Source organism: Oncorhynchus clarkii, chromosome 20, assembly GCF_045791955.1.
Source record: "Oncorhynchus clarkii lewisi isolate Uvic-CL-2024 chromosome 20, UVic_Ocla_1.0, whole genome shotgun sequence".
Taxonomy (NCBI): domain Eukaryota; kingdom Metazoa; phylum Chordata; class Actinopteri; order Salmoniformes; family Salmonidae; genus Oncorhynchus; species Oncorhynchus clarkii.
This window is the reverse complement of record NC_092166.1, coordinates 53323863-53341842: the sequence shown is the minus strand read 5'-3', so window position 1 is coordinate 53341842 and position 17980 is coordinate 53323863. Positions and strand designations below refer to the sequence as shown.

Below are 17980 nucleotides of genomic sequence, written 5' to 3'. Positions count from 1 at the left end.
CGATGACGAGACAGCCTACAGGAAGGAAGTGAGGGCTCTGGGACTGTGGTGCCTAAAAACAACCTCTCACTCAAGGTCAACAAAACAAAGGAGATTGTGGACTTCAGGAAACAGCAGAGGGATCACCCCCTATCTACATAGATGGGACCGCAGTACAGAAGATGGAAAGCTTCAAGTTCCTTGGCGTACACATCACTGACAAACTGAAATGGACCACCTACACAGTGTGGTGAAGAAGGTGCAACAGAGCCTCTTCAACATTAGGAGGCTAAAGCAATTTGTCTTGTCACCTAAAACCCTCACAAACCTTTATAGATACACTGAAAGCATCCTGCCGGGCTGTATCACCGCCTGGTACGGCAACTGCAATGCCCGCAACCACAAGGCATTATCGGGGGCAAACTACCGCCCTCCAGGACACCTACAGCACCCGATATCACAGGAAGGGCAAAAAGATCTTCAAGGACACCGCCTGAGGCACTGCCTGTTCACCCAGATGTCATCCAGAAGGCGAGGTCAGTACAGGTGCATCAAAGCTGGGACCGAGAGACTGAAAAACAGCTTCTACCTCAAGGCCATTAGACTATTAAACAGCCATCACTAGCACATTAGAGGCAGCTGCCTATAGGCATAGACTAGACATCACTGGCCACTTTAAGGAATGGAACACTAGTCACTTTAATAATGTTTACATATCTGGCATTACTCATCTCATATGTATATACTGTATTCTATACTATTCTACGGTATCTTAGTCAATAATGTTTACATATCTTGCATTACTCATCTCATATGTATATACTATTTTCTATACTATTCTACGGTATCTTAGTCACTTAATGTTTACATATCTGGCATTACTCATCTCATATGGATATATTGCATTCTATACTATTCTACTGTATCCTAGTCCGTTCTGCTTTGACATCGCTCATCCATGTGTATATAGTTTTAATTAATTCCTTCCTAGATGTGTGTGTATTAGGTATATGTTGTGTAATTTGTTAGATATTACTTGTTAGATATTACTGCACTGCTGGAGCTAGAAGCACAAGCCTTTCGCTACACCTCGATAACATCTGCTAATCACGTGTATGTGACCAATCAAATTTGATTTGGTTTGAAATAATTGTGAAGGGTTACACACAAGGTTACATTTACACACCTTAAAAAAAATATCAATATTCAATGTGACCAATCCTATCTGTGAATCGGTCATTATTTGAACAATATGTCCTACTTTCTGGAACTGTTCCCAATAGATGAGAAAGGACATTTAGCCTACTTTACCTTAGAAGAAAGGGGTGTGTGTAGTTTACCTACCACCTTGCACTGCACGCTCCTCCCAAGTGTGTGTGTGGTAAATGCACAAGTGAAGTTACGGTTGAGGGGAAGCTGAAAACATTACTACGTCCGAAGGAAGAGGTAGCTGAAATTCTCTGGTGGTGGTTGTTCAATATGACCCGGCAGCTGACATCTCGCCAAACCAAAGTATAAGGTAAATTTATTGGATTGAAATGGCGCAGTATCTGGACCTGATATAGCGAGGAAGCGCTTCATATTAGAATATACAGAATTTGCGAGCGATGCGTGATCTAAAGTTGCACTGGTAACACATAGCCCTGTTCTTGACGGCTGAGGTGCAAATGATATATAGTTTGACAGTAGTGTTCTCAAAATGAAAGACAACAACCTGTTTTTCTCCACCGTGCAATGAAATTCTTAGTAGGATAGGAAAATGTATCCCAGTACAGCTTCATTTGAGGTCGAGCATAAACTATTCTACATATGCTTTAAATGTTGATGTTTAGTTGCGTTGTCAACCAAACACAATTACATGACTTTTGTCATACAGTAAATAGCCTTAGCCTAAAGTTATCTTGCAAACGAATGTAACAGTATTTAGTCAACCTTAAAATGAGTAACACATCTGTGTCTACATTTTGAGGTTAGCCTAATGCAACTATACATGTAATCATAAAAAGCGGGTATGTTCAAGATAGCATGCACAAGTCACAGGTCTTAACAATTACTATAAAAATCTGCCAGAATCTCGAACAGCATTGATCACTTGCGATATGTAATTTTAGAAGTGAACTCAACTGCAATCCAGGACATTTGGTTGTGCTATTAGATGAGGCACAGTGATAACGCATGAAGTTATTGCATATATACAAAACATCTAACATTCTCATTTTTAAATGGTTGAACGCGCAGTGATCACACACTTAGATGACAACTAAACCAAAACTCTGACATTGTTTTTCCATTAGAATTTGGTTGTGCTTTTATACTTAACAAAAATATAAACGCAACAATTTCTAAGATTTTACTGAGTTACGGTTCATATAAGGAAGTCAGGCAATTGAAATACATTCATTGGGTTCTAATCTATGGATTTAACATGACTGCAGCCATGGATGGGCCTGGGAGTGCATAGGCTGACCAACTGGGCAGCCAGGCCCAAACAATCAGAATGAGCTATTCCCACAAAAGGGCTGTATTACAGACAGAAATACTCCTCAGCACCCCCCACTACCCCTCAGACAATCCCGCAGGTGAAGAAGCCGGATGTGGAAATCCTGGGCTGGCGTGCTTACACGTGGTCTGCGTTTGTGAGGCCGGTTGGACAAACCTCCAAATTCTCTAAAACAACATTGGAGGCAGCTTATGGTAGAGAAATTAACATTACATTATCTGAAAACAGCTCTGTTGGACATTCCAGCAGTCAGCATGCCAATTGCATGCTCCTTCAACTTTAGACATCTGTGGCGTTGTGTGACACAACTGCACATTTTAGTGGCATTTTATTGTCCCCAGCACAAGGTGCACCTGTGTAATGAGCATGCTGTTTAATCAGATTCTTGATATGCCACACCTGTCAGTTGGATGGGTTATCTTGGCAAAGGATAAATGCTCAGTAACAGGGATGTAAACACATTTGTGCACAAAATTTGAGAGAAATAAGCTTTTTGTGTGTATGGAACATTTCTGGCAGTTTTTAATTCAGCTCATGAAACATGGGACCAACACTTATAAGTTGTGTTTTATATTTTTGTTCAGTGTAGAGGGTTGTAAGCATAGTGATATTACATTGGGAATTCAACAAACTTCTGACAAATTTTGAGTGAGTTGATCAATGAGATTTCCACGTCAACCAAATATTACCCACATTTTTTTTTTTTTGAATTTTACCCCCGTTTTCTCCCCAATTTCGTAGTATCCAATTATTAGTAGTTACTATCTTGTCTCATCGCTACAACTCCCGTACAGGCTCGGGAGAGACGAAGGTTGAAAGTCATGCGTCCTCCGAAACACAACCCAACTAAGCCGCACTGCTTCTTAACACAGCACGCATTCAACGCGGAAGCCAGCCACACCAATGTGTCGGAGGAAACACGTGCACTGCGCCCGGCCTGCCACGGGAGTCGCTGGTGCGCGATGAGACCGGCCAAACCCTCCCTAACCCGGACGACGCTAGGCCAATTGTGCATCGCCCCACAGACCTCCCGGTCGCAGCCGGCTGCGACAGAGCCTGGGCGTGAACCCAGAGTCTCTGGTGACACAGCTAGCGCTGCGATACCCACATTTCTATGTTGAAATGGCGTGGTGTTCCCAGTGGGATATTAATTTGGCCTAGGGGTAGTTGTGGAAAAAGTACTCAATTGTCATACTTGAGTTAAAGTGAAGATACCTTGATAGAAAATGAATCAAGTAAAAGTGAAAGTCACCCAGTAAAATACTACTTGAGTAAAAGTCTAAAAGTATTTGGTTTTAAATATACTTAAGTATCAAAAGTAAATGGATTTGTGAAAATGTACTTAAGTATCAAATGTAAAACTATAAACCATTTCAAATTCCTTATTACGCAAACCAGATGGCACAATTCTCCTGTTTTAAATGTTTTTTTTATTGAAGAATAGCCAAATGGCACACCAACACTCAGACATAATTTACAAATGAATTATTTGTGTTTAGTGAGTCTGCCAGATCAGACGTTGTAGGGATGACCAGGGATGTTCTCTTGATAAGTGTGTGAATTGGACCATTTTCCTGTCCAAATGTAAGGAGTACTTTTGTCAGGGATAATATATGGAGTAAAAAGTACATTTTCTTTAGGAATATAATGAAGTAAAAGTTGGCAAAAATATAAATAGTAGAGTACAGATACCTCTTGGCAGTGGTGTAAAAATACTTTAAAGTACTAAAGTCTGTTTTTGGGGTATGTCAAACAAATTTAGAGGGTACAATAATATGCAACGTAATAGTACAATAGGCTACCCTTCGATGCACGCCAGGGCCTGGGCGGCTTACAGGGATCCACATTACTCCATCAATGATCCAGTATTCAACTCGATACGTGTATTCCCTAAACAAAAATATGTTTTACACTGTCATTTAAGATTTAAACTGCAAAATGTTCTCTGTCCAGCCATGCGCTGCAGCAGTCGTAGTAAAACAAGTTGTGTGCTATTTTTATTGCACTCTAAAGTCATAGTTGTGTTCTGATTTTGACACTGTCTCTGAATTCGCTATCTCAAAAGGAATCGCTGGGCTAGCCTACCTGCCTACTGATTTTACATCCAAATTTTGCCTAGAACAATTTCTCTTTCTTTCTTTCTCTCTCTCTCTCTGTCTTTTTAAAAAAAAATTTAGACTGGATGAGGACAGGTGTCTGAGTATCAGTATGTGTTGTTGACACACAGTCAGGACATGCCAGTGCCACAGATAATTGTCTGGAGTTTCTGTCTGTCTGGACACTATGTACCTTTCTGGCAGGGTGCACGGGTGAAGTGGCAGCTCACTCTATTGCTCTCTTGCGTGGGTGACCTCATCACTGTTTGCTGATCTCTTTTGTTGATTGATGGCCAACTAATCAGTTTCCAAATATTTGTCCACCCTTGAGTCAGTATCAGGAGTAACAGTATGTTTTTTGAAGGATTAAGTCTTGTGACCTAATTATGTAATACTATTTGCTGATGTATTTAAGAACATACACACACACACACACACACTCACAAACAAACACACCGTCGCACTGCACACTGCCCTATCCCATCTGGACAAGAGGAATACCAATGTTAGAATACTGTTCATTGACTATAGTTAAGCATTCAACCTCATAGTACCCTCCATTCTCATCATTAAGCTTGAGGCCCTGGGTCTGAAGCACACCCTGTGCAACTGGGTCCTGTACTTCCTGACGGGTTGTCCCCAGGTGGTGAAGGTAGGAAACAACACCTCCCCTCCGCTGATCCTCAACACTGGGGCCCCACAAGGGTGCGTGCTTAGCCCCCTCCTGTACTCCCTGTTCACCCACGACTGCGTGGCCACGCACGCCTCCAACTCAATCATCAAGTTTGCCGATGACACAACAGTAGTAGGCTTGTTTACCAACAATGACGAGACAGCCTAAAGGGCTCTGGGAGGTGAGGGCTCTGGGAGTGTGGTGCCAGGAGATGCCAAGGAGATGATTGTGGACTTCAGGAAACAGCAGAGGGAGCACCCCCCCTATGCACATCAACGGGACCGTAGTGGAGAGGCGGTGGAAAGCTTCAAGTTCCTCTGTGTACACATCACTGACAAACTGAAATGGTCCATCCACACAGACAATGTGGTGAAGAAGGCGTAACAGCGCCTCTTCAACCTCAGGAGGCTGAAGAAATTTGGCTTGTCAAGTAAAACCCTCACTAACTTTTACAGATGCACAATTGAGAGCATCCTGTCGGGCTGTATCACCGCCTGGTACGGCAACTGCACCACCCGCAACCGCAGGGCTCTCCAGAGGGTGGTGCGGTCTGCTCAACTCATCACCGGGGGCAAACTACCTGCCCTCCAGGACACTTATGGTACCCGATGTCACAGGAAGGCCGAAAAGATCATTAAGGACAAAAACCACCCGAGCCACGGCCTGTTCACCCGGCTATTATCCAGAAGGCGAGGTCAGTACAGATGCATCAAAGCTGGGACTGAGAGACTGAAAAACAACTTCTCAAGGCCATCAGACTGTTAAACAGCCATCAGTAGCTTATTATAGGCTGCCTATGAACATAGACTTGAAATCACTGGCCACTTTAATAAATGGAACACTAGTCACTTTAATGTTTACATATTTTGCATTACTCATCTCATTTGTTTTTACGGTATTCTATTCTACTGTATCTTAGTCTATGCCGCTCTGACATTGCTTGTCCATATATTTATATATTTTTAATTCCATTCCTTTGCTTAGATTTGTGTGTATTGTTGTGAAATTGTTAGATACTAATACAATGTTGGAGTTAGAAACACAAGCATTTCGCTACACCCGCAATAACATCTGCTAAAACATGTGTATGTGACCAATAAAATTTAATTTGATAATTGCTGCTCAAATAAAGAGAAGCAGCAGGCTTCACCTGATACACATTGTACATATTGTATTAAGATTAAGAATCTTAAAAACAGACAAGATGTTAAGTGGTCTTCCAGGCTCGAGCAGTCGTCTGAGGTGAGTGAGTAGGAAGTAATAGTAGTAATTACTTTTGTTTATGTGAGTTTACAGTAACTTATTGTATTGATTACTGTACTGTAAAAAAACAAACAATTTAAACCTGCAATGACAAATAATTTATTTCTGAAGCCTTTCTATTTTTGTTTATTAGTTTTAGCCGAGAAGAGACTCATGTAAGATCAAGGGCTCAATTCAGCCAAGTCTACATTATTATGATGTAATTGGCTATGTAAAACATCCTGGCTTACTTTACAGTGCCGAGTATTGAGTTACAAAATAAAAATGGTCAAAATTTAAGGGAACAGTTTCATGAAACAAGTTGTCTACCCAGAACCTTGCTTGTGGATATTCTGATTGTTTAAATATCCTAACATACAATGGCCCCTTTGTACACTCAGCGGGAGACCCATAATTCTGCCATCCACTGAAACAAGTACTGCACCTCACCCAGTCTAGTCTGCCTGCCTGATTCAGACAATTTTTTTTCTTTCAAAACTGTTGTCTGCCAGCATTCCTCTGCTCATTATAAGTGCTATGTTCTGCATAGCAACACTAAGCAAAGGATATAGCTTGTCAATTTGAACGAGAGAGAGGGCTTTGATGTCTTGTTGGGCCGGCATTGTGGTTGAGGATGCCACGGAGTTGGGAGCAGGTGTGACGTTTTCATTCTCAACTGTTGCTTCTGTGACTAATACGTTGTCATAACACTGAAACCGAGCAAGAAGGTGTTAGACATTAGTACATGTTGTGAAATCTGTCACGCACTATGGAAATACTGGTTTCCTTGTTTATTTTAGGCACATTGGCTGTAAATGTATATATTTTTTTGTCACAAAACTCTTAAATACTGCATGTGATAACTAAAACACTTTCTCACTCACGTACTGAGCCAGGTCATTTTTAATGGAGGTCCAAGGGCAATGGGCGGAGGTCTTCGAGGGCTCTGACAGACAAGAGGACTCTGCTGGGGAGAGTGAGCTGCTGGGTAGCTCCACAATCACCTTGGCTCCTCTGGTGGTCAACACTCCTCCCCCTCCCGTTCGCCGCTCCCAGCCCCTCGTCATCCGCAGAAGCAGGTAGGCCTACCTGACTTGACTTACACAATGACCATGACTCCATTGGTTGACAGTGAATGACTCAATAGCATTTGACACGTCTTATACTTGCTACCTGCACAGAAGTCAATGAGTCATGTTCGGATATTGAGTCGTATGTCACATCCTGTTGTTCATGACGGTTACAAAAGACTCCTAAAAATAGACACTCTTTTTAATTGAAATGTATTGGTTATATTGTGTGACATTTTATTTTCCTTCATTGTTGTATCCAGTTGTATTGTATTTGCTATTCACTTATTCCGTTTTTAAAGTTTTTTTGTATTTGTTTTTCACATTTTTCCAGAATGAATAGCGTGGAACTGTCCTCTGTTCCTTCTATACCCAATCCCTTTCCAGAGCTGTGCAGCCCCTCTCAATCCCCAGTCCTGATTGGCTCTCTCTCACCGCCGAGAAGTGACACGCATGTAAGATCAAGGGCTCAATTCAGCCACGCCTACATTATTATGATTATTATGATGTAATTGGCTATGCAATCTTCAGGGATATTGTTCTGAATAAATTTTATTGGCATTGGGTAGATAGAATTGTCACATTGATAACATTGCCTCTTTGGAATACAGAATACAGTACAAGTTAATTTGACTGGTCTGGCAGAGGAGCCTCCAGAGGGAATTGTATGGATTCATGTTGTTGACTGAGTGGTTCGCAGGGGTTAATTTGATTGGCAGAGGCCCCTGGGTATGCTTGTGCGTATTTAACGCCAGGCGACAGACTGTCACTATGCCATAGATGCTCCTGGGCATGACACTCACCACATACAAGCGTGCCACAAGCACATTCTAATACACACACACATAAAGACAAACAAAAACACACCTTTTTCCTCCAGTTACTGCCACGGTATCTTTACTTGTGGTATGGTTGCACAGACAAATTCCATCATGTTGTGACACCATCCATCATTGTCTGGATTAACATAGATGTATTAGTTTGTTTAAAATGCCATACATATGTCTTTAATGTTCTGTATGTACCTAGCTACTAGGTACAGATTGGTTTTGTTTTGCCCCATGGCTATTGGAAACATCAGAGCAAAAATGTTCAACATTTTAACTAAGCTATTTTGCTGAAAGGATGAATTCAGCGGATATTGATACCTTGCCCGGAAAGAATGTGCAAACATCCCCCACGAGCAGTGTTGGAGAACATCATTTAAAAAAAGAACTTATGCTACAACGTTACCGACTATGAAAAGTAAAATGTTACTTTACTTTTGCGTTACCAAAAACAGAAAACCCTCTGAAGATGTCTTACGCGTTTAGTCATTTATTCCTATCCCCAGTAAAAGGTGCACACTACCTTTTGAATGGCTTGCGTAGTCTAAACCAGGGGTGCAACTTTCACTGGGGACAGGGACATGTTCCCCACATTCTGAAATTGCATTTTTGTCCCCCATTGTATCACATTCCAATGATAATACTAACGAGGCAACGGTGTGCTTTAGGACCATGCGGCCGCCTTCGAGTGGTTGGGTAGGCTGTTTGGAGTGTTTATCTGACAGAAAAAAATGATACATAATAATTATGTCACCCCCCACCACTTCTAAAACCAAAGTTGCCCCCCTGGCCTAAACCATCCACAGCCTAATCTATAGCTCTAGACTATACCATTTTGACTAATAATGACAGACGCAATATCTCCTTTACTCTACTTTAAATAAATTATTTTGTTGAATTATTTATACATAAGTAAATACATATACTGTATAAAACCAACTGGGCAAAGTAAAATGAGAGTTCAAATACAAGAACAACTGGCTACCACTCTGTTTTTACCCACCAATATGAACTGGGCTGTGAACAATGTAATTGTTGTTCCCTTTCCTTTCTGTTTATGGCGACCGACGGAGCAGGATAAATTTAACTTCTTATCAACTGAGCCTAACTTGATTCTCTAGCTACATTGTTTGCTTTATTACCAGGCAATAAATGGGGCAGTCTCCCGAACCCGATGATCCTGTGTTTACGTGTGAATCCTGCAAGTAGTGTCAGTCAAGATTCGAGGGGTCACCTCTGTCCTTCTACCAATTCAAAGTAATGTGAATACTGCCGCGATAACGGCTATTGTCTCTGCCATCTCGCTAGCTATCTGCCGGCTACCATGCCAGCAACCCACCTCAACGTTTGTGCAGAAACAGGAAGATTGTGATGAACATAGCCTAGGTAGAGGGATTTCATTTTTTATTTTATTTGCGCCAACAAAGAAAAAAGGAAATATTTTAAAAGTAACTGATTACTTAAATAAAAAAAATTGCGCTTTAGGTTACTTGTTACCACCAAAAAGTAATCTGAGTACGCATTAGCGTTACTTAACACTGCCCACGAGACTCCAAGCATTTGTTCATTATTTGGCCTGTTGTCTCTTGCGGGAACGAGTCTGCTTTCGCTAAATAACAGGTGAAGTTTAAATCTGGTTGTACTGGTTTTGGAGTTGGCTGAGGAGAGAGACTGCGCTAGAGGTTGCGTCGGGGGTGTCACAAGTCCTCAATTTAACCTGTACCTGGCTCTCCTCTCAGGCCTTGGGGGCTCGGGCTAGGCCGTGTGCCAATCCCATCAGACCGGTTCTGGAACAAGATGGGAGGAGGTGTGAGTTCTTGTAAATAACAGAGAGGGAGCGGGAGAGATTGAATAAGACAAGTTCAAGGGGAGGATGAGGTGTCAAGGGAGTTAAATAAAGGAGTCTTTTTGGCTGTCACTATAAAAGCTGTTGACTGATTCTGTCCATCAGAAACCCAGTCTCTCACCCTGGTTAAGCTTTATAATGTGACAGTTCCAGAATTGGCCTATTGCTGTTCATTCCTATAGTTCATCTATGATCTCCTTTTAATCCTTTTAATATATTTTCATTATGTAATTTTTTTGCCTTTCTTTTGGATTTGTCTTTATGTATTTGTATTTTCTTTTGGATTTGTCTTGGTATGCATGTGTTATGTTCGTTGAATATTACGCAATGTACTCTGTTTTCTCAATGTAGTGTCTCTGTCTGCTTCTCTGGTCTAGCTGATCAAGGTGTTCGGTGAGGACAGTCACAGTCGGTCCCTGTGGGTGATACCCAGGGCCACAGCCAGGGACGTGTGCCATTTGTTGGTGCAGACAGCCCACTGTAGCGACCAGGAGAACTGGGCTCTGATCGAGCTACATTCAGCCTTGGGCCTGGGTAAGACTGGACTGCACACTGTCCAAACATTGCCCAGCAAATGCCATTGGCATTCCAATTATTTGCAATTGTTTTTGGAATGTTTGTGGGTTGTCTAAAGGCAAGTCTACATCAAAAAGTTTCGACGAGATGAGACAACTGGAGTACGGTGTCCATATTAGGACAGCCTCAGAGTTGGTTTGGTTTCAGACTCACTCTGGCTTGAGAGAGCCTGCATACCAAGTAGCTCTCCAGGAGGGTTGGTCACCCCCTGTCCTACACTCTGTGAAGTATTTCTCCCTGCCCCCCCAGAGCGAGTTCTGGAGGACCACGAGGTGGTGGTGGAGGTGCAGGCTGCCTGGCCCTCCGTGAGCGACACCAAGCTTCTGTTCCGCAAGAACTACGCCAAATATGAGTTCTTCAGGACACCTGTGGTAGGCCTGCTGAGCTCTTCTGCATCCTCCACCAGATCAGCTTAGATGGCTGGAAGGGAATTGTGATGAATAGTATAACATACAAGATGCTCTAACATGGATTCTGATAGGATCTTATGTTATGCCAGATTTGTCAGACGTGTCCGCAACGGGTTAGTATGTTAATAATCACCGTCATCTGGATGTCCTGGTGGAATCAGTGTTAACATTGTGTTCCTATCACATTTATGTTGCGCATCCTGTTCATTAAAACGTCTGACTTCATGCACGCACACACACAGTATTTTTTTATTTTTTATTAAATAAACTTTACTTATAAGGATGGTAATGCAGGTTGATTCACACAAAATAAACCTTTTTTTGTCAGGTTTTAAACATTTGCTTTGATTTGCGTGACGTCTTGCCTTAACCCCCTTGAAACACTGCTATCAGACTCAAGCTATTGCTCATAACCCTCCATACAGGCACCAGAGAGACCTTATGTTATTGAAATAGCCCTTTGGTTTACAACTGTAGCTTCCTGTTACAGCTGTTCTTCCCCAAGCACATGATCTCAGACAGTGCTGATGTCACCAAGGGAATGACCTCGGCAGAACTCATCCAGGTAAGCAGCCAATTGGAGGGAAATGGCGCAAGGCCATCTGCTCTGCTATAGCTTCTCCTTTGTGGTGTATGTTAGGTTTCACTCTAGCTGAGGAGAAACTATAACTAGAAACTATATCAGGTTGCCAGGAAAGTGTATCAGGAAACAAATTGAATTGGCAGATATTGAGAATGACATTTCAATCATGTCAGAGGATGTACAGAAGCAGTCTTTTGGAATGGTTTTTAGTTCAGTAGTTGAATTGATTACATTTTGAACCTTGTCGATTTTTCTATGCTTCTCTTCGGTTTAGACAAAGATCCATTGGATTTGACCCAGATGTTGTTTCCTTGTCTCTATCCAGAATCTGCTGCAGTCGGGGACATGTCCTGAGATCCAGGGCTTCCTCCACGTCAGAGAGCCCAGCCGCAAAGCCTGGAAGAAGGTCTACTTCTTCCTCCGACGTTCAGGCCTCTACTGCACCACCAAAGGCTCATCAAAGGTCAGCCATGGGGCACCAGATTTTGATAGAAATAGAACATCCAGAACTGAAAGTAATTTACAAGAAATGGCAAAGGTACATGAAGATGGTGGATTTCAGAAATTACTTTTTTTAGCACTACGCCCAGTTTCTAAACTACGGTGTGTGTGTGCTTATTTATCGAACCATGTCACAATCTACTTTTTTCAAATTGGTGACGTCTTGGAGCTAAAATTGGGATCATGTATACTGTGCTAATGACGACACCAAAAAAGGGTGATGGAGAGTAATGTACAATACGTTAAACTACACGAGGCCTTTGTGGTAAGTGTATTGGATCCACCATTTTTATTAGCCTCCACTATTTAACGGCCATTTAATTTAGTTTTACGCTTTCCATTTCAAATCAATGGTTAAATACAGGTATGAAGATATTTGTAGTATATTATCGACGGATAGCCTGGTCGGTGTGACGGTCTGATGGTCTGTGTGTCCTAGGAGCCCCGTCACCTCCAGTACGTGGCTGACCTGGAAGACCTGAACGTCTACAGTATCACCAACAGCCGCAAGCTCTACGGTGCCCCTGTGGACTTCACCTTCTGCGTCAAGGTAACCACCACAACCGTCCAGGGCTTCATTCAAGAGAGCAATGTTTCGAAATTGTTCTGAAATAGGATGCTTACACGTTTCTGTGTGTGTAGCCCAGCAAAGACCGTATTCGTGCGCAGGACTTGAAGCTGCTGTGTGCGGAGAACGAACAAACGCGCACCTGCTGGACCTCTGCATTTCGACTATTCAAGGTGAGGAGAACCCAATACTCGGATATCATTACATCATGACCTGAACTTTATTATAGAAGCAGATTCATGCCCAAAACATGTGGCAAACCCATACTGGATAAGATGGTGGATAAATAATCAAAATGTGATGGATACGCGTGCTTAACCTTTTACTTTTTCCTCCTGTGTCTGCCGGAGCAGTATGGGAGGCAGCTGCATTGTAACTACCAGCTGTCCCAGTCGGCACCTCGTCTACAGGAGGTTGTGTCTCAACGGTGTGAGTCGGAGGCCAGCCTGGTCGCCATGGACTTTTCAGGGAAGGCGGGGGGCCGGGTCATCCAGAATGCCTGGGAGGCCCAGAGCGCGGAGAGGGAGGAGGGACAGGCATGGAGGGTGAGGATAACTGGGTCGGATGGTGGGGTGGAGAATGCGACTGGACAAGGATACAGATGGGTGAAAAATAGGCAATGGGCTAAGAGGGTCACAGGAGGAATAACAACAAGCCAAACAGTCTGGAGTTACTAGTGACTATGACCTCTCTCTTGTCTCTCAGAGGAGAGAAGCCTTGAGGTGCAGCCTACCCAACATTAACCCGGGATCTCAGCCCTCTTGTGAGTCCAGTCAAACAAGTACCGTGTCAAAGTGTTTCACATTCACAGTTTTCCCCCAAACAGAATGTATTTGTTCAGTACATTGATCTAAATGGTAAATGAGTGTGTGTTTGTGTGTATTACACAGCCATACACCGGACCCAGCTCTGGTTCCACGGTGGTGTGTCGCGAAAGCAGGCCCAGAGGCTGATCGAGGAACAGGGATTGGTGGATGGGTATGTATGCATGTGTGCTTGTTGCGGGCACATCTTTGCATGCAGCTCCTTTGAATGTAGCTCCTTTGCATGTAGTTTAGTAGCTTTAGTTTGTAAACAACATGCTCACCTTGGGTGACATCTACCGCATTGTGTGTCTGTGTGTAGGATGTTCCTGATTCGTGAGAGCCAGCAGCATGCCCAGTGTTTTGTCCTCTCGTTGTGTTACAAGCTGAAGACCAAACACTACCTCGTCATCCCTGTGAGTGGACTTTCCTCTCCCCCATCATGTGAACCTTGCCCTTTCATTATGAGATAGCAAGGCTATAAAGACAGTCTAGTCATAATTATACTAGGTAGATATGAAAAACAAGTGACTCTGAACTTACAATGGCTAGCCCCACGTCGTACATTTTTTTTATTGTGCTTTATGCTATTTGCCTCATAACTCCTGCGTGCTTTGTTGACTATGAACTTACATGTTTACCCGATCGTGGGACAGACTGTTTGTTCCCACACTCGGGACTCCGACTCTCTATTGGTTACACAGACTCTTGGCCTCCTATCCTATTATAACCAGTGGTGGAAAAAGTACCCAATTGTCATACTTGAGTAGAACTTTACTTAAGTGAAAGTCACCCAAAAGTCACAAGTCACCTTGTCGTGATGTGTGTTTTTGTCCTGTATTTTTAATCCCAGTCCCCGTCCCCGCAGGAGGCCTTTTGGTAGGCTGTCCATTTTGTAAAAAATAATTTGCCTAGTTAAATAAAAATAAAAAATATGATGTTTTTTTGTAGTACAGACAGGTATGCAGATTACAGCTAGTTATCTAACTCGTATGTTTTTGCGCGAATTGTTTGATCCTGACAGATGAGCATGTAGATTATTATTTTATTGTGAAACCCTTGTTTCTCTGTGCAGTGTGAGGAGGGCGGTAGGAAGTACTACACCATGGACGATGGCCTCACCCTCTTCATTGACCTACTGCAGTTGGTGGAGTTTCACCAGATCAACAGAGGCATCCTCCCTGTCTGCCTCAAACACCCCTGTGTCTGTGTCGCCCTCTGACCACTTGGTTAGGGACACCTCATATGACCCTAGGGACACCTCATATGACCACTGGGCTAGGTATATATGCAAAGTAGTTCAAACGCTGTCAGTTTCACTGTAGCTAGCCGTACACCGGTAGACTGTCTTTCGCCCCTGTGTTTCGGGCACTGTTTTCCAGATGGCGAGGGCAGGTGTTTGGCAGGCGAGAGCGAACGACACTGTGTGCTAGCTTAGCCAGCTAATCCTGAGGACTACTCCGGGAGCTAGCAACACTGTTTGCTAGCTAACTAGCAAGCTAGCTAGCACACTGTGTTGTTAACTTTCGAGTTAGCTAGTACACGGTATTGCTCTAGCAGCCCGTCTGCTGTGCTGGCAGGAGGTGGGGGCGACCGGTAGACAGTGTCCTTCCTTCGCCCTCGCCTGTCGGGCATTCATGCAGGAACTATTGGGGTGGCATTCATGAAAGAACCAATGGGATGCTTTGAAAAGTTACAAATTGCAGCTTGAAGTCACATGCAGTAACTAGTGTGTAGGGGTCTAGACATGGGTGGTCACAGCTATACACCCCTAGCAGTAGCTTTTAAATCATGTATTTTTAATTGAACCTAACTAATTTGTAGTTTCAGATATCCCTCCCATTTTTTTACGTTTTAATTAATTAATTGCAATCCCTGTGAGGGTAAGTTTAATTACGCATTTTGCACAGCTTTAGGATCTTAGCGCGCCATCGTTCGTGGTAGGATTTTGTGCTGAAACCTAAAGAATTTGACTTGCTAAAGGGCTTGTTCACTCCATTGTGAAGCAATACGTCTGTGGATAGTTGGCTGGGTGGCTATAACTGATATCACTGAGTAGGTTCTTCAATTTGAGAAAAAAACATTGTTTTCGCACATCCTTTAGGGGCTTGGTGATTTACCTGTGGAATAGAGCCCCTTTCAATGTGTGGAATGTACAGTGTGCAAGTTCCTGAGTGTACCACTAGGGAGCACTCTTCGTACACCGGACAGCAGAGCCAAAGACGTGAGAGCTGATTTGTCATTGAGGAATTCATCAGGGGCTTACCCAGCGAGGTGCAATGTTTAGAATCAGTTAGAAATAAACTCCATAGAGCTATTGAAAATCAATATTCTTCACATCAGGAATTATCAAGCCTTTTCAGCACAATACATTTCTATCTGAATGTTCTGTAAAATTGCACAATCTTGAATAAGCCCCAGGATTGGTGAAATACTGTAGCTACTCGGCATGCCTTCTGAATGTGCATATGTATGTTTTTAATAATTATTTTATAGTTCACTGTGTATGGATTTCATACTAGGACACACTACTAGTAAGTGCCTTGTAAATTCATATAACACTAAGCACTCTTAAATGCATATTTTTTGCACAATGTTGGTTGAGGGAGAACTATTCTGATGTCTTGTTTTTGTAGTTAGCTGTAAAAAGAGATGCGGGCTGTTCATTCCTACCCTGCATGTTCATAGTGTATACTTGTATGGGCTTTCAATCAATGACATCTCAGACTTATTTGAACTCTTGCAATTGCTCCATAGCGTTTATATGAATTAAGTGGCGTTCGATGTGCAACGTATACGTCTCAAGTTATTCAATGCCCAAGGCCAGTTTACTTTTGTTCCACGTTTTACGTTTTTTTTCTCCATTGAATTCAGTTGTATTGTGTGATATGCAACATGGCAAATATCTATATCTCTTTCATAACTGTTTAATAAATAATAGATTTTCTTATATGGTTTGTTGAATTGGATCTGATTTTTAAATTTTTGCACTGTAATCATGGTCGGGATCAGATGGATTTGGTCTCATCGCTATGGTTACAGTATCTGCATTTACTGTAAATATCTTCCCATCGAAGCACTTTTACAACGACAAAAATAACAAGAATGGACCTTAAGACCAACGTGTACCGTGCCTTCAGAAAATATTTACACTCCTTTTTTTCACATTTTGTTACAAAGTGTGATTTAAAAAATTTTTTTTAGTTGTCTAACACAAGTCAGCGGAATAATTTTGATTAATGGGAAATTAAACACTGTTGATTTCGATAAGTATTCAACACCCTAAGTCAATACATGTTAGAATCACCCTTTGGCATTGGTTACAGCTGTGAGTGTTTCTGGGTAAGACTTTGAGCTTTGCACACCTAGATTTAAGAATAATTGACAAATATTCAACCCACAATTCTTCAAGCTCTATCAAGTTGGCTGTTGATCATTGCTAAAAACAGCCATTTTCAAGTGCTGACTATGATTTTCATGCCATTTTAAGTAAACTGTAACTAGGTCACTTCAATGCTGACTTGGTAAGTAACTCCAGTGCATTAGGAAAGTATTCAGACCCCTTGACTTTTTCCACATTTTGTTACGTAACAGCTTTATTCTAAAATGGATTCAATTGTATTTTTTCCATCAATCGACAAACAATACCCCCATAATGAGAAAGCAAAAACTGTTTTTAGAAATTTGTGCAAATTTATTAGAAAAGCTGATCACATTTACATAAATATTCAGACCCTTTATTCAGTACTTTGTTGATGCACTTTTGGCAGCGATTACAGCCTTGAGTCTTCTTTTGGTATGACGCTACAAGCTTGGCACACCTGTATTTGGAGTTTCTCCCATTCTCTGCAGATCCTCTCAAGCTCTGTCAGGTTGGATGGGGAGTGTCGCTGCACAGTAGATCAGTGACACAAAATCCCAATTCAATCTACACTGCTCAAAAAAATAAAGGGAACACTTAAACAACACAATGTAACTCCAAGTCAATCACACTTCTGTGAAATCAAACTGTCCACTTAGGAAGCAACACTGATTGACAATACATTTCACATGCTGTTGTGCAAATGGAATAGACAACAGGTGGAAATTATAGGCAATTAGCAAGACACCCCCAATAAAGGAGTGGTTCTGCAGGTGGTGACAACAGACCACTTCCCAGTTCCTATGCTTTCTGGCTGATGTTTTGGTCACTTTTGAATGCTGGAGGTGCTTTCACTCTAGTGGTAGCATGAGACGGAGTCTACAACCCACACAAGTGGCTCAGGTAGTGCAGCTCATCCAGGATGGCACATCAATGCGAGCTGTG

General features: G+C 42.3%; 1 protein-coding gene across 2 annotated transcripts; it reads left to right on the top strand.

The window, feature by feature from the left end:
* The first annotated feature begins 1347 nt into the window (after positions 1-1347).
* LOC139376498 (growth factor receptor bound protein 7) lies at positions 1348-16624 on the top strand. 2 transcript variants are annotated; one of them, XM_071119143.1, is made up of 14 exons: positions 1348-1498; positions 7387-7569; positions 7895-8015; positions 10611-10767; positions 11059-11180; positions 11710-11784; positions 12128-12265; positions 12743-12853; positions 12946-13044; positions 13225-13416; positions 13577-13634; positions 13762-13849; positions 13997-14090; positions 14750-16624. In XM_071119143.1, exons 2-14 carry the CDS (start codon positions 7397-7399, stop codon positions 14894-14896), a joined length of 1575 nt encoding a protein of 524 aa, XP_070975244.1. In that variant the 5' UTR covers positions 1348-1498; positions 7387-7396; the 3' UTR covers positions 14897-16624. The 2 variants fall into 2 exon arrangements, with proteins under 2 accessions (XP_070975244.1, XP_070975245.1); XM_071119144.1 differs by lacking the exon at positions 1348-1498 and having other exon boundaries at positions 7252-7569.
* The last annotated feature ends 1356 nt before the right edge of the window (positions 16625-17980 follow it).

Excerpts from the sequence above, each read along its gene's own strand:
- LOC139376498 (XM_071119143.1), top strand. The coding sequence starts at position 7,397 with ATGGAGGTCCAAGGGCAATGGGCGGAGGTCTTCGAGGGCTCTGACAGA. Across the intron at positions 10,768-11,058 it reads ACATTCAGCCTTGGGCCTGG|AGCGAGTTCTGGAGGACCAC; the intron begins GTAAGACTGGAC and ends CTGCCCCCCCAG. Across the intron at positions 13,045-13,224 it reads CTGCATTTCGACTATTCAAG|TATGGGAGGCAGCTGCATTG; the intron begins GTGAGGAGAACC and ends CTGCCGGAGCAG.